We start from the raw sequence: 16,493 nt of genomic DNA on the forward strand, positions 1-16,493 counted from the left end.
CATGTAAGAAAAATATCCTGAAAAATGTAAAAGGTCATCAACACCAGACGAAGTCTTCAGTGGGCAGTGATAAAGCATTGACTGCAGAAAAGAAGTCAGGACCCCCTACCAAATTGTGCCTAAAGTCTCAAAAGAGGCTCCCAATTCCTGTTCCTGTCTCCACGTGATTCTCCTTATTTTAATGATCACATTAGTCTTGATTTAAGAAATTTAATAGCTATCATTTCAATAAGAATGACTTCAGTCCTCCAAGAGTCAAACTGATCAAAAGGGACCACTGCTTTGACAATCATCAAGAACCTCGTCTTGGGCTGGAGACAGCTGAGGCTGAGACCGCTTGCTCGAGACCTGAGTTTGCTCCCCAGCACCCTATGGAGGTCACAGCCGCCTGCATCTCCAGGGGATCTGACACTGTTTTGGCCTCCTGGGGTACCAGACACACAAGTTACACAGACATACATGGAGACATACTCATGAAACAATACATTTTTCAAAAGAACACCTAGCCTAATACCTTATGTACTTTGAAGTTGTTCTGATGGGAAGAAACTACCCTGCCAGGCTTAACCATTCAAAACCATCGACATTGCTATTGTGAGCCGCAGGGTGAGACTTCATTCTCCTCGGTGATGCCAAAGGCCCACAGCTGCGAGGGACATGGTTGTTACTGTAGTTTGCACTGTTTCTATGCACGGGAGTGAGCATGGGAAGTGAATGGCTTCATACTGGATCTGTGAAGTGACTTACAGTATATGTGGTTTTTTTTTTTTTTCTCAAATTCTGTAATTGGGAACGCCCCTCCCCCATTTCTTAATGTCTTCTAATCAGGGGTGGTTCTCAGAGATATGTGAGGTGCTTTTCTGTCCATTTCACACAAGCATCATTTTCAGCTCTTATCCACAAATATTGAAATGATCTTGATGCATCTCTGTTTCTGGAATTAAAGCCAAATGCACTCAATTAGGAAGTGGAGTAGAAGGCTGGATATATGAAAACATTAAGGATATCCTGTCAGATTATTCCTTAAGCCATCTTTTCTGCTAAAACTGTAGTGGATATAGGATGCTCTTGGCTTATGCCATTCAGATTGGAGACTGGAGTAGATGCTGTCTGCATTCACGTGAACTTCTGCTGGTCTTAGAGTGGGAGAGTGCTAAAATCAGCCCAGTATTTTCATTTTTCACAGTCGGTATGATGTTGGTAGATCAGAATTCTGCTTTCTGGGTTTCTTAATTCTGAGCTATGGCCATATTATCTAGCCAGGCCTTGGGAGACTCCTGTGCTCTCTGTTCACTGCACCAGAGGTCTCAGTATCCCCGCGGTTTGCATTTCGGACTGTGTAACTCACTGTTGTGGGCTATTCAGCCACAGCCCTGTCTCCTATACCCTAGACGCCAGTAGCTCTTCCTCCCCAGTTATGACAACAAAAGATGGCTGCAAACATTGCACGCTATGCCCTGGAGCAGGGGAGAGCACCAAGTTCTCCCCTAGGTAAGAACCAATGTTTGTTGTCCCAGCGTGCCTCTGTCTGTTGGCCACTTTAGCTCTGTAGTGGGCCCACCAGAGTTATGGTGAGAAGGTGGCATCTTTTACCACTGTGGCTGGAGATGGTCGGTAGTGCTGCCCCTTGTGCAGTGCCCAGTTTCATGTTCCACACAGTCCTAGAAACTCGGCTGGGATTTCAGCTTCAGTTATGTGATGAGCGGGGGTGCTCATCTTAGGACGGTGACTGAGGGCTTAGCCTGTCTCTCTTACCGAAAACAAAATCCAACTTTATATTTTGTTTTGTCTCTAAAGCTTAATATTTGGAATATACTTTAGAAAATGTATCATCATGCACAATTTTTTTTGTAGACTGTGTCTTTTAATCTAGAAAGCATGTGTTTAACTGCTCATGCAGGGAAATTAGCCGGTGCAGACTTCTGGTGCGACTGTGGGCACAAGGATGCCGTTCCCTAACTGGTCAGTAACTCGGCATGCTTCCCGGAGCTGCCCTGCGTGCAGCCCTAGCTCTGCAGTGGAAATAGGTGTTGTAGGGGTTTCTTCTGATACCTTTGCCAGTGGTCTGAAAGCAAAATAAGGAACAATAAGACCTAAATCTGTCATTGGCTGAGAACTGGGGACGTGGAAAACAGGATTGGAATCTTTTGCCCAAGTTTTCCTTAAGGTTAGCATGAAAAAGCCCAGAAAGTTTGGATTTCATCATTCACTTTGAAAAGGGGGGGGGGGGGAAGTGTCGTGAGGAGCCATGGTCTCTGGCTGAACTTGTAGTTCACAGAGGCTGTGAGCAGTGAAGCTGTGGTAAAGGAAGAAAACCAGATTGCAAGCCTTCCCCACAGTCGGCCTCGGACACACTCTCTCTGTGTGAGCTGATGGTCTGAGAGTAAGGAGCTGGGTCGGAGCTGTTTGCAACAGCTGACTTGTCCATGTTCCTTTATCTATACCTAGTGTGGCTTACTCACCCATCCCATGAAAGTAGAAAAGGGGAAATTTTAAAACCGAAGGTTACATTGAGAAATGCTAAACTTTTAGAATTCCGTGTTTATGTATCTATCCCTGCCTTTATTCATCATGAGTAATAAGAAAGGAAACCGAAAGGAAAAACTAGACTTCTAGCCTGATATAAGTTGGTTCACTTGATATGTGGAGAAATTGTAATCATATTCTCATTAATTTCCCATATTGGGCAGATTAGAGAGACAACCAAATTATGATCTAACAAATTTAGCAAGGAGGTAGAGAAAATAAACTATTTTTCTAGTAGATTTGCACTTTAAAATTGTGAGTGTGGCTGATGGTGAAACTACTTCCAGAGGGGAGGTGGGTGCGAGCCAGCTGCACACAGGTGGGCCAGACTCAGAGACTCCAGCCCTTCCTTGCCTCTCTGCTGATATTGCTGTCTGTCTTCAGGTCCAAGGTCATCCCTCTGGGAGGTGCAAAATAGCATTCCTATTCAGAATAGAAACTGTGGGTATTTCCTTTCCATATCTAAGTTTCTTTTTTCTTTTGGTTTTTCGAGGCAGAGTTTCCCTGGCTGTCCTGGAACTCACTCTGAGGACCAGGCTGCCCTTGAACTCATATCTGCCTGCCTCTGCCAGTGCTGGAGTTAAAGGCTTGTGCCACCATGCCCAGCCCCTATCTAGATTTTAAAAATTCATGTTGGTGTTGACTACATTACATGGGTAGGAGTTTAGCTTCTGGATCACTGGGAGACCCTGTGGGAAGAGAGCATTGCGATGCTGCCGCCCAGTGGGACCACTCCTGTCAAAGGCCGGTGAGCGGAGAGCAGAAGACAACACACAGTCCAGCTGCTTCTCCCAGGTGCCCGTAATGGCCAGGAGCATCATTCCAGAACCATGTTCATTCTGAAGATTTGAATATCTGTACTGCTTTGGTAATAGTCTTTTCTACACAGGACTTTTGTAGCATGACTTTATGACTAAACTTTGTGTGTTAAATTATTTAGTAATATTGAGTTTCTGAATGTTATTTTGTGAAACTTGTTTTAAAATAGTAATAAATCATGTTATTTTATAAAAAAAAAGTCCTTTAGTTATTGTGTTTGAGTTAACAGAGTGACTCCCATGATATCTGATTAACATGTGACAGGGGCAGGGAGGAGAGAGAGATGGTGGGGGAGGAAAGAAAAGGGAGAGAGAAAGCAATGGGGTGGGGTGAGGAGACATTTAACTCGTTTTTGTTTGTTTTTTGAAACAAGATCTGTGTGCAGTAGTCCTGTGTCTTAGAATAATGTATACTCACTATATAGACCAGGCTGATCTCAAACTCAGGTCTGCCTACCTACCAAGTGTTAGGATTAAAGGTGTGCAGCACCCGGCTGAGCTAATTTGCTTTCTCACTTCCTACCAGTAAACACATTCTTTCCTTCTTTCCCGACTTTAACTCTCCACAATACATGTCCACTGAAGAGTGCTTCCAGGAACGGCAGTTCCTCCTGCACTTGGCCATCCCTAGAGGAGAGCCGAGAGGCCCCTAAGAATCGGGGAAAGCCAGCAGTATCGGGGGCATCATACACTTCGCCAGGATATAATCTGTGCCATCAGCCAAAACATAATTTTGTTACAGAATAGAACTTCCATGCAGTTTCTACTATTCCACAGTTCTTTGAATATACCTTTCTGAAAAAAGCAGAATTTAAAAATTCCTGAACTTATAATGAGAAAACCTCAAATCAGGTCATGGCTACTTTGAATTCACTGATTTTTTCCTAGCTCAATGGTGTGGTGACTGAGGCAGGAATTCAAGGATAGCCTATGCCACAGACAAAGCTCAGCTCAGAAAGACTGGGGGGGGGGCGGGGGTGAGATGAGCATCTGTGGTCCTAACATTGCTTTATATGTTGTACTAACCGTGGATGTATGCTCATGTGGGCATGCACAGATGTTATATATGGTCACATAGTAAAACTACCTTTCCTCATAGGATGTAATCAGTTCTACAGCTATGAAAAGAAAGTATAGGCTAAGCATGGTGGAACAAGCCTATGATCCCAGCACTGAAAAGGACGAGGCAGGAGATTCTAAGTTCAAAGTCAGCCTCAGCTATAGAGCAAGTTGTAGGACAGCTTGCTTCCTCTATACAATGTAAAACTATTTTTATAATAAATGGATGGGGCTGTGGCGCAGCGTAGAGTGCTTGACCAGCACACGAGACCTTAGATTCAGTCCTTGCTGCTGAACAAAACGATGTAGCGACCATTGATTGAGGTTCCATTGGCAGGATGAGGTGGGCTGGTGGGAGGACACAGCCTTTACCACCAAGGCTGCCAACCTGAGTTTGATCCCTCAGATCTACATGGTGGAGGGAACTGACTCCTGCATGTTGTCCTACGTCCTCCACATCTAAGTGTCCACCCACAAAATATGTACTCTGTCCCTATGTGAACCCAAGGACGCTGACAACACGAGGTATGCAAAATCCATGTTTGTTTTTAAGAATGTATAAGTATAGGAGTTGGGAGTGTGGTTGGTTAGCACGTGGTAGCAACGTGTGTGCACATTTAAAGTTTAATAGAATCTTATGTTGAGGGACCCACATGGTAGCAATGTGTGTGCACGTATAAAGTTTAATAGAATCTTATGTTGAGGACCCACATGGTAGGGGATAATGGACCTCCACATGCATACCCTGGCATGCACAGCCACATACATACATACACTGTATTTTTTTAAATCCCCATTCTCTGCTTGAGTTATCCCAGCAGAGCCTCAGGGACAGTCATGTGGTTTACAGTGTTACACCAGCTCCACTCCTAAACCCTAAGAGAAAGTGTGGCCGCACTTCCAGATTTATGCCGCTCGGGATCTCTAGAGTCAAGTAAAGATGGTTTTAAGCCGGTCATTCCCTTTACTCATCCTGGCATACAATGACCGCAGTGAAGCAAACCCTCACGTTGCACATGCGTGACTTTGCCGTACTTCTTTATTGAAACAAAGCCTTAACATTAAGTCACAATGTGTAAAAGGCTGCTAGAAACCTAAGCCCCATTTCAAATTTCTGTCAAATTTCATAGAAATATATTTTCACCTCTTCAACCATCATCACATGCCTTGAGGAAGTCATGTGAAACTGAGCCCCCTAAAAGGTACTGCAAAGGCTGGATGTGATGGCCCCGGGAGGAGGCAGGGAGACCACAAGTTCAAGACTAGCCTGTGCTAGTCTAGATAAAGTGAGCCTCTATCTAAAGGAAATAGTTGGGTGTGGTCCTCATACCTGTGACCATGGCACTGCTGGTGGGGGAGAAGCGGGGAGGGGGGGGGGTGCAGGAGGCTGTTACAAGTTTGAGGCCAGCCTGGGCTACAGAGTGAATTCTAAGCCAGTTCCAGCTACACAGTGGGGCTGTGAAAAAGAAAACAACCAAGGAACCAGCAACACAAGAATATGCAGACAATGTTGCAATTTAAGCTCATAGGAAGGGGGTTACATTTTTTTTTGACATGAGCAAAAATCTTTGTAATAGAAAAATGTACAGAGCTGAATTACACTGAAAATTTTTATACATGTCAGGAAAAACAATATGAGAATTTTCAAATTTTTATTTGTATACATCTATTTAAACTTCAAATTTAAAACACTTAGCGTCAACATGACCAATAACTAAATGACAACTATTTCAAGTGGGGGGAACATAGCTTGTTTATGGAGCTTCCCCCTATGACCTCTGTCGCTATTTTACACCACGAAAAGTTGACTGTGTGGCTCCATAAAAGCGCATTTTTCCAACACGCCATTTTCAGTCCTAGAACACTGAGCAGGAAAACTGATTCTGACGCTGAGCCGAGAGAAATTAGAAATGTGAATTTTCAAGATGAGTAGTATCATCCAGTAGGCTCACATTCCTTCCAGCTATATAAATTAGGGACAATGTACAGCAAAACTATCCACAATATTAGTAACAAATAGAACAGTTTGTGTCCTATAGCCTGTGAGGCAGGCTTGCACTAAGCGTCTGAACTTGCAATTTCCCAAGCATCTTGACAGGAAGTGTCGCAGCTTCAATTTTTTCACAGCGTCAAAGCTGTCACCAGGAGGGCTCCCGTCAAGCATCTGACCCACCTCTAGCATTAGTTACAGCTCCTGCCAATCACACAGTTCTGTGACTGTGAGGCGAATATGCAGGTCCGACTCCCCTGGCCCATCCCTCAGAAAACAAAACAAAAACAGGAGCTTAGGTCTATACTATGGGAGGCAAGCTTGTAAAACCGCACAGGGATAACAAAAGCAGCCAGGCCAATCCAGGGACTCAGAAATGCCCCTCCAGGCCTAGCTGCAAGAGGGCCGCCTCAGCCTCCTCCTCCTCCTCTTTGGCTTCCTCCTCTCGAATCTGCACCAGCAACTGGTAGAGGTTGGGTGCCGGTCGGTTGCCAGCCCTGGTCAGCCACAACTGCCTTCGGATGGCCCCACTGTGGTTGGCCCCAGCGATGACCTGCTCCAGGCGAGCCTGGTTCACGTTATCTTTATCAATGGCCCCCTTTTCCACTACCTTCTGCAGCAGAGGCTCCAGGCGAAGGACGTAAGACGACAACTTTTCTCCTGGGTTCTGGTAAGTGTTCAGAAATCTGACCTGTGTAGCTCTAGAGGTCTCCACGCTCCCAAATACCTGCTCCAGAGCCTTCAGGCATTCTTCGGTGGTGATGGCAGGGTTGTTGGTCTTGAGGATGCGAATGACGTCAGCAGCAGGGCCTCGCAAACTCTCCATCAACCGCCGTCTCTTTTCCATATCAGACACCGGCCATTCCTCTATGACCTCCTTAGAGTGCTCCAGCCAGGCATCAAAGGTCTCCTCGCCAGGCCCGGGAATGTCCCTCCCAGAGAACAGCGTCAGCTTCTTATACCATACGGACTCAACAAGAGGTTGAATAACATTATCCAAAATATAGTTGAGCATCTCTGCTGGCATTTCTGGGCCTGGATCGGGATCAGGGTTCTGAAACCCAAGCACACGAGCAACATCTTGCACAGTCCACCCTTCCCTAGCTAGGAAGAGGCGCAACCTTTCCAAAAACTCAGCATCGGAAGTGGGGGGCTTAAAGAGCACTTTCCAGAGCCCCCCTTTCCCTGGCAGCTCTCTAGGGATCAGGGAGTAATCCACTGCCCCGGTGAGCTCTAACAAGGCTGCTTTCGCATTTTCTTCCCTCCAGAACATTCTCCCCAGTACTCGATAGGGCACCTGGGGCATCGCAGCGTGGAGGGTCTCTTCGATTTCAGCCTCATCGCAGTTCACAGGGATCCCCCAGACCAGCAGAGCTCGCTGTGCGTTCACGTCCATTCCCCTGCACCAGTCTTCCAATAGTGCCATAGCCATTTCTACTAAAGGTGCCAGTTCTACAAACACCGCTTGGACCTGCTCACGGTGCTATAGGACCTAGAACAATACAACATAACATGCCTCCCTCCCCCGGGTAGGCCTGGAGGCGACAAGCTTCAAGCAACCACGATTACCAAATGACACCAGAGTCCCGTCTTGTCCCTTCTGGATCCCAAAATGAGCGCTGCCAGCTTCGGGGGTCGCTCCGCCTGTCACGTGAATGTCGCCCTCTTTGGTCCGAGCAGGCGTGGGCTGGCTGCAGCTGAGCGTGGCGTCACCGCGTGGAGGAGAGAAACAAGGCTGGTGGAAGGCGGAAGGCTTCCGGTGGGCTCCGGGCGGTAGACGGCTGGGTGCGGTCGCGGGGCGTGGCAGCTCCTCCCGCCGCTCCCGGGCCGGCCGGTGGTAGGCACCGGCATAGGGTCTCCCGAGGGGGTGATTTGGAAGCCGCGGGGAGAGGCGGTACTCAGGTTCGGCGGCTGCAGCGGCTTGGGAATATCTGGGACCGAGGCCGCAGGAGGCGCGGAAGCCGGAAGGCCGGCTGGACACAGCTCTGCTCAGCTTCTACAGCAGCGCGCTCCCGCAACGGCCGCCGCGCAGCTGCAGTGCAGGGCGGGACCGGCCTGCGCGCCAGTGTCGCCGTGGCAACCGTGTCCATGCGCGGGCTCCAGAGGATCTGGCGGTTGCTATGGTACCGAGGGGTTTGAGGCGTCTATTCTGTGATGGCGCATTTCTTCCCCCGCCCCCTGTATTTCCTAGATTCTTTCTTAACAATAAATATTGTTAAGCATCTTTTTGTTTTGTTTTTTTTTTCCGAGACAGAGTAAGCATATTTTTGTTGTTGTGTTTAAATCTAATCTTGCTGTGAATTTAAGTTGGCGTTATTGATATGTATCCACCATGACGGACTTGTTTCAAGATGCTCATCCCGTCTGTGCCCATGGAGACCTGCAGCGCTCTGACTTCTGTGGACCATTCGATCACACTCTGCCGAGGCTCTGCTCTTCCCCATGAAAGCAGGAGGGAGAATGCCATCTATAGGCTCCTGTGAGAAACTGACTATGCATTCTTGTCTAAATTTTGTATATAAAAAAACCAAAACCCTGTTACTACTTTTTTGTAGCCAGGCAAACTGCAAACATTTTCTTTCCCTGGCCTGAGTATATATGATAACAAAACAAAATTGCTTAAGCCCCAGAAACAGTGGGGTAAATTCCCTTGTCAATCCCAACTGGTAAAAACACCCCATAAGAATATAGCATTCAACAATGAATTTTTTAAAACCTTATTTAATAAAAGGTCTTAAGATACAGAACATTCAAAAGTAAATAAGTTACATAGGTACATTACAATCACATCAGCAAGATTCTCTTTAGTGTATTAATTTTTTTATAAAAAGCACACAAAAAATAAAATTTTCAGTCTGGTCTATCACAACTGTACAGCAAAAGAGGTAATATTTATATATATGTACACTATTTAATATGTAACAGTCTTTTTTAAAAAGAGTGCCACAGGCAACAAACACACGAAAGGCAGTGTCTGATCATTTTGTTTCAAAATAAAAGAAATATACTTATTTTATGCTATTAAAATATTTGTACAGTAATTACAGTCTATCAAGGCTGTCCTGGGCTCTGTCCTCTCCAACAAGGCCTTTGACTTAAGAGACAAATGAGGAAAAGTTCCAACAGCTGCAATTTTTTTTTTTGAGGCAACAAAACACAGCCAAATGTGGGTTAGACACAACTGTTTTATAAAAATATGCATACTTCCCGTGAAAACCTAAGGAGTTAGGCTTTGCCAGGCTAGTAATAAATAAACCAGAAAAGAGAGGCCCAATAAAAACATTTCAACAGCTGAGGCTTGAACATCTTTAACAACCGGCACGTGAGAAGAGAGGTCAGGTCACTGAGGCAGTTAAATATAGGCAATCCCTTTAGACACGAGCAGCACAGGACCTCTGTGCCAGGGTCGGAGGTGGGGGCAAGAGGGTAGGTACCTTAGCTGGGGAAGGGGGGGCTGCTGAAGGCGTGGAGGACAGGAGTTAACGGTCCAGACCGCAGGCACTACGTCAGTTTCATACCCTTCGCTGAATGCAGGTGGAGCTGAGAGACAGATAAGGTGAGATGGTCTAGGCAGGCTGATGGCAAGCTGAAGTCGTTACTTATTCTTAAAGCAAAAAGCTCCGAATAGGAAGGAAGAACAACAAAAACCAAGCCCAGTGTGTTCATCTGGAAAAGCACCAGTAAGGATAGGCCTGCGCCAGCCTCTGTGGCTTCTTGCCACAGTGCATCTGCCCTCGAAACAGTGCAGGTTGCACACTGCATCCCGGAGCATGGGCTCTCCTTAAAGTGTCTCAAGAGATCGCCACCAAAAGGTAGCATCTTGATTTTTTTTTTTTCTGGCTATATTCATCTGGTCTGGTCTCTGTGAACTTAGAAAAGTAGAATCACTTTTTATTAAGATTTTCCAGGACTGGTTGGTCTCATGTGGCTGAAGATGTCTGATATCACATGCCCAAGGGGCCTGAGCCAAATATGGTTTAAATAGAAAAAAACCTTGGGAACCATAAGTAGCACTTTGGGGCTAAGCTGTGAAGGCACTCATTATACAAGTGATTTAGAGGAAAGCCTAAATGTGTTGCCCTCTTGCTTCTAGAGGGTACCAGGTTTCCACAATCTCAAGACTTTTGAGTCTGTAGGAACCTATGAAAGAAAGATGCTAACAGGGAAGCTGGAGGTTTAGGTGGAACCATCCAGGTATCTAGGGGGACATTTGTGTTACTTCCATAGGCAGCTCTCATAGAACCATACTAATATATAAATGAATAAAAAAAGGCCAAAAAACAAAAAAAAAAAAACAAAAACAAACAAACAAAAAATACCACCCAATAGTGCATAGCTTAAAAACACATCTATTTCCAATTTCCAGCAGGGCTGAGGCTACTTCCTAGAGAACCGGGGAGGACCCCTTCTCAGCTCTTTCCTCAGACTCACATTCACTTAGACTTCCTTCTGCACAACCAAAGTCAAGTAATGATCAGAAAAATAACTTAGGCCCCCTATGGAACTGGCAAGCGAAGGGGCCTCCAGAACATTCCAGCCCTTCAGTAATTTCATGCCAAATATGGTTTCTTCAAGCCAGAATCCAGGCTGATAAACAAAACTAGAATTCTGGCCTCCTGCCAGCTCCCTCAGGCATTTTGAAAGTACAGAAAGGGCAAGCCGGAGATCTGCCCCCTTCCTGTGACTATGACGACACGCCCCACCTTCCCAGCCCATTCCGTACCACTACCATTCCTACTGGCAAGAGCAACAAGCTAAGGGACCACAGAGCCTTGGAACTGGGGGGTGGGGGTGGGGATGCCTTATTTTGGGATAAATGCACTTGAACCTCTGGAAAGCAAGAGGCCCCTGGTCCCTGAGGATGTTAAAAATTAAATATTAAGAATAAATAAATAGTTCCCAAATGACACAGGTCAAGGAATGAAGGCTCCTGTCTTACCTAGTTAGGAGACATCCCCTCCCAGGGAAGGATCCAGAAATCTCCAGCATGCAGGATGGGGAGGAGAGGGGGAGGCTATGAATATCAACATTGAGTGGGGTGCAGTGGGGTCAGGTGGCAGCTACTGAGAGCAGGGACAAGCAAGAAGGGAGCTGGCACCCAGGCCAGGCCTGCCCAGGACCTACTTGAGGCTCCCTCAGCAGCCCCCGGGACCCAAAAGTATAAAACGGTAGGCAGCAGAAAGAGTCACCAGACTTGTCACAAGACCACTCGAGCCTGACTCTGCTTCCTCTAGCCTTTCCTGTAGCAGGATGACAGCGGGGACACGAACACCGTGTGAGAAAACTTTCCCAGCCCCAGACGGGCTGTTAACAAGCAGCAAAGAGGTTGAAACTGCCCTCCGAGATACTCCTAGGGAGGTGGTGACCTGAAGCCAGGTCACTGGAGCAGCTCTGGCCTGGATGCAGTTGTGATAAGGCCACCATTCTCTAAGGAGTCCCTTGGTTTGGGGCTTCGAGCAAGGTTTACACAGCCTTCCAGGTCCAAGAGGAATAGCCTGCCCTGGGGGGAGCTTGTGCTTGGCTTGCCATCGGCTTACTAGGGCCCTGGGATGAGAAAGACAGAGATGCTAAGAGACTGGCAGATCTGAGAAGCAGCTGTGGAGCCCTTCCCCCCCTCCCAGGGGCCTGGCCTCTCAAGGCTCCAGGGAAGCAGAACACTGGACAGACCAGATCCTCAGAACTGGATCCTGCAGCCCTTAACACTGTCCTCGGCCTCTGTACATAAAAGAGCCTGTTTATTTTTCATTATCGGATTTGTTTTGTAGAGCAAAGTCCACGTGACCCTCTCTCCTGGCTCCCTCTACGGGTTCCCGGGTGCAGGGTGCAGGGGGAGGCCGTGAGAGGGTCCAGCAGAATCTCAGCCCTTCTCTCCCTCGCCGCTCTCTTCCCTCAGTGTCTGCTGGTGCGCGGCGGCGGCAGCTGCAGCCTCCTTCTCCTTCAGCCTCAGAGCCGCGGCCTTCTTCTCCTGCTCTGCGTGACTCTTCATGTGAGCACTGCGGCTCTTCACCTTGTAAAACACCCTGCAGCGGGCAGGAGGGGCTCAGGTGAGAGCAAGCCACACCACGGTGGGGTGTGGCACCCTTCACTCAATATTCCCTCAAACTCTAACGGGTCCATTTAGTCCCTACCTTCCCCCCTCTCACTTGGAATGGTGCTTCCCCCCCTTCAAACCATGCCTGCCCCGTGATGTCATTACCCTGGAAACCCACTGAGCCAATCAAAAGCCAGACCCACGGTGCCCCAATCCCAGCAGCACACCTATACCCCACATGGTGTCCAGGTCCCCGTGGAGACATCTTACCTGCCGCATTTTTTACAAGGGAAAGTGTTCTCCTGGTTTTGGGTTTTATTAAACGCCTCGGGTTTCTTCTTCTTCTCTGTGAAAGGCAGTGCCCTTCTTGACTTCCCTGGCCCCTCCCTCGGCTTCTCTGAGGTCTGAGCACCTGCAGGCCCCGGGGCATTGGGTTCGTGGCTCCGGAGGATGAGGACATCATTGGCCTGTGGGCAGTCAACAAAGAGGGTGTGGGCTCAGAATTCTGACACTTCAATGGCCAGAGGGTCCTAGACACTCATACATTCCTGCCAAATGGTCACCTAGTATCCCCCTTCCTGTGACAGGGCCCCCTGGCTGCCTCCAGGAGGCCACTGCAGCTTGGGCTGGCTCTAGTTTATCACAAAGTGGCTGGCACAGTTATTCCGGCCACACCTTGGCAGCTATAGGTCTGAAGACTTCTGGCTCTGCGCTCGTGGTTTCTGGTGTTTTGTCCAATCATGGATGTGCCAGGTGGAAGGGAGACAGGTCCTCGGGGAAGCCCCGTCTCCACAAGGTCGCCAGTGTAATGAAAGGGACACATGTGATGGCCCCTTGCTGAGGAAATGCTGGTAGGGAAAACCAGAAGAGAAAGAACCCACGGTGCGCACCCCAAGGAGGTCACTGCTTTGGCCTCCGGCCAGGAACCCCACATGGCCTGAGTCACCCCTCAAAGTGTTCACACAGACAGCACGGACACTGCACAGCCCCGACAGAAGAGCAGCCGAGCGGAGGGGGAGCAAGCAGCTGTGTTTAGCAGACAGGTGCTCTGCGGGCATTAAGTGTAGAAACACATTCCAGCCATCCTGATGGGGCCACAGCGAGATGCCTTGCTTAGCCTGGGAAGAGCCCTCCACTCAGTACAAAGACTTGGGGTGTGCCTTCAGGCAAGTGAACCGGTATCTCTGGACCTAACCCCCATCTGCTGTTGTGAGAAATTAGCGCGATAATGGACATCTAACACCCAGCAGACAACATAAAGGGCCATTATTGGCGGTGTCATAGGCCCAGCTCTATCTCAGACATTCTTGTCAAGCACATGCTCCAGGATCGCCGTGACTGAGCTACAGCTTATAAGTGCTTCCCCCACGTGCACACATCTACTGGGTTCTCAAAAGGCTTTTTCCTCTGAATATGAGACACAGAAATGTGTGTGTGTGTAATATATATGTATAAACACGCATATTGCAGACAAGTTGCATCACCTCCAACCTCAGTTTCCTTATCTATAAAATGGGGCTCATAATAGCCCATACCACACACGGTTGAGACCCAAATAAGTTAAGAGCACAAAGTATTTGGTCCATTTCCTGAACTACAACCACAAGAACCACTAGGGTCTGGCTCTGTACCCCCACCCGCACCCCCAGGCCTAGCTCCACCTTCCTGGCCCTGCTGGGAGAGTGAAGGTGAGGGTCACTTACCGCCTCATTGGCCTGTAGTGTCTGTGTAGCTTTGACAGCAGCGGCCCGGCGGCTGCGCTCTCGGCCCTCTTCCTGCTCTCCCTTCTCCTGGGGTTCTGGCACCTCCTCCTCCCCCTCCTCTTTGGGCTCTTTCACTTCCCTCTTGGGCTCCAGTCTCTCTTCACTTGGGGGCTCTCTGCTGGAAGGAGGCACCCTTGGGAACTTCTGAGATGTCTATAGGAGACAAAAATGAGCCCAGTCAATCCAGAGTGTGGACTCTGAATCCAGTCAAGGCTCTGAAGCACCTGCTGGTCCCGCAGCCCTGTCTGGGCCATGTCCTAAGTCACAGCCCTCCCATGGCCAGTTGGCCTAGAAACAAGGTAGTCTTGACCCTGGGCACCCTCAGGATGAGACAGAGCCAGGGCTAGGGAGGGAGCATGCCAAGACCCACAAACCACCTGGCCTTCTGGATAGATGCCCAGAATCTTCTGGGCACCCTTTGGGCAGAGTGACCTCAGGGTGTGCCAGGCAGGAGCCCTGGGCTCCTGTTTAACTATCTATGACATTTTCTGTATCTCTACTTCCCGTTCGCAATATGGGGACCAAACTACAGCCTGGTTTCAAAGTAGTACGCTGCCAAGTATGGACTTGTGACTTAGAGACAATATCGAGGGGATACATGGCAAGGAATGAGATCACAGCATCTTTCAAGGACAAGGTCGGGGTTGGTGTTAATGTGTCCCTTCTGCTTCCCTAGACCTGGTGATCTGTTTACGAGAGAAATCGGCCCTGTGTCTCAGAGCCCTAGCAGGCAATTACAGCATGGAGCTGGCGTTCAGTAACAGTGGCTTTCATATGTGCTTATTTTTCCCAGTAACTCCTATGACAGGAAACAATACTGGCTACCTATTTATGATTGTAATACAAGGCTTCCCTTTTGAGAAAAAAAATAAGTTGACTTAAAAAAAAATTAACAAAAGTAGTATGGGACATTACAGAAATAGTAACAGTGGCGCGTGCTAAGGCACGGACAGAGCAGAAACCATAACAGCAGTGCAGGAGCAAGAGCTGGGGAGTGGCTTCTGAGAAGGCAGGGCGGTGAAGCTGGAGCCGCTGACTCTCCAGTGTTCTGCATCGGCACCATCTACCGATCCCAGCCGTGGATGAGGGAGACCGCAAAGGGCCAGGGCCTGGGCTACCAGCCTCTGGGGCTGTCAGGGACTCTCTTTTCCTCTGTCTACCCTCTATAAACGCCAGGAGTCTGGCCTCGAGCTTCCGGCTAGGTCCTGGCCCCAAGTGCTACCAAGCATGAGGCAGGCAGAGGCCGCAAGGACTCACCTTAATGTCTACTTCAACTTCTTCCTGGGCCGACTTCTCATCGCTCGTGTCCACGTCGCCAAAGGTGAGCGTCCCGTTGCGGCCAATTTTCACCTGTTTCTTGTAGGTGTAGTAGAACTCCACACACTGGGCCACAGTCTTGGTCTGGATCTGAAGCAAAGCCAAAACTGAGGTCAGAGGGAGCCGCTATGGCTCACTGTTCTCATCTCTGCATCTTCCCTTTAGCCTTAGGCAAAAAAAAAAAAAACTAAACCCAAAACCCCACTTCTAGATGCCTGCTCCTCAACAAAGTCCTGACCAGAGCAGTCAATGGTGGCTTCTGCACCGTTTCAATGAATAACACCTGAAGGAGCATAGCAGCATTTCTGGGGAGATTTGACTGTGGACTAGACATGAAGGGCTGTGCCATGAGAGGCCACACTGGGCCAGCAGGGTCAGCAGGGGCTCAGGTCAGCTGGGTCACAATCGGCACCCTGCAGCATGACTGAGCTTCCTTATCCCTCATAAACTTCTCAGAAGTTCGCACGGCTCCTCCCAGAGTTCCCGGGTGAAATGGGGCTCACCACCCTGACCTCTGCTTTTTCACTTGTGAATATTAGTGAAGGATGTGGGAGCCACTAGCTCATCTCCGTGGGCCTCTTAATATCCAGTTTAAACTGACTGCCATTGCTTAGGGCAGTTTTATTTAAAAATAATCGCCCTGCCCCTGTACTGGGGATTGAACACGGTGCCTTGAACACTTGAACATGCTAGGCAAATGGTCTACAATTAAATAGTACTCTCACTCCTCCCATTTTTTTTTTTTTTTTAATTCTGAGTCCCACTAAGGTAACTAGGCTGGCCTTGAACTCTGAATTTATGACCCCTCTGCCACACCCTCCCAGACAGCTGCAATTACAGGTCGATTACCCTCCAGGCCCAGCTGTAGCTAACTTTCAATGATTAGCTGAGGCAGAGGGAGGATGAAGAGGGAGGTGTGTGTATTTCGTGGGTTCGCGTTTAGTTGCAGACAGAGAGAGAGAAGATAAGGGGACAAACAGTAAGCCTGG

At 48.4% G+C, this 16,493-nt stretch overlaps 2 protein-coding genes across 6 annotated transcripts in view; both read right to left on the reverse strand.

The window, feature by feature from the left end:
* Window positions 1-6,038: 6,038 nt before the first annotated feature.
* On the reverse strand, window positions 6,039-8,798 carry Pnma1 (PNMA family member 1). The gene has a single exon (XM_050164562.1). The coding sequence runs from the start codon at window positions 7,823-7,825 to the stop codon at window positions 6,764-6,766; it is 1,062 nt and encodes a 353-aa protein (XP_050020519.1). The 5' UTR covers window positions 7,826-8,798; the 3' UTR covers window positions 6,039-6,763.
* Window positions 8,799-9,094: 296 nt separating this feature from the next.
* The window catches only part of Mideas (mitotic deacetylase associated SANT domain protein), a 67,754-nt gene continuing 60,355 nt past the window's right edge, over window positions 9,095-16,493 (reverse strand). For 4 of the 5 annotated variants that reach the window (XM_050164560.1, XM_050164556.1, XM_050164557.1 and 1 more), the window contains exons 10-13: window positions 15,445-15,594; window positions 14,128-14,340; window positions 12,695-12,891; window positions 9,095-12,413 (exon numbers count right to left, since the gene is read on the reverse strand). In XM_050164560.1, the coding sequence (XP_050020517.1) occupies window positions 12,251-12,413; window positions 12,695-12,891; window positions 14,128-14,340; window positions 15,445-15,594 (723 nt within the window). In that variant the 3' untranslated portion in view covers window positions 9,095-12,250. The remainder of the gene's footprint in view (window positions 12,414-12,694; window positions 12,892-14,127; window positions 14,341-15,444; window positions 15,595-16,493) is intronic. The other variant, XM_050164561.1, reaches the window with a different exon arrangement.

The sequence above is a fragment of the Alexandromys fortis genome, unplaced genomic scaffold (assembly GCF_014885135.2).
Source record: "Alexandromys fortis isolate MF-2015 unplaced genomic scaffold, M_Fortis_MF-2015_v1.1 scaffold_159, whole genome shotgun sequence".
NCBI classification, from domain to species: Eukaryota; Metazoa; Chordata; class Mammalia; order Rodentia; family Cricetidae; genus Alexandromys; species Alexandromys fortis.

Coding starts and splice junctions, on each gene's coding strand:
- Pnma1 (XM_050164562.1), bottom strand. CDS start 7,825: ATGGCTATGGCACTATTGGAAGACTGGTGCAGGGGAATGGACGTGAAC.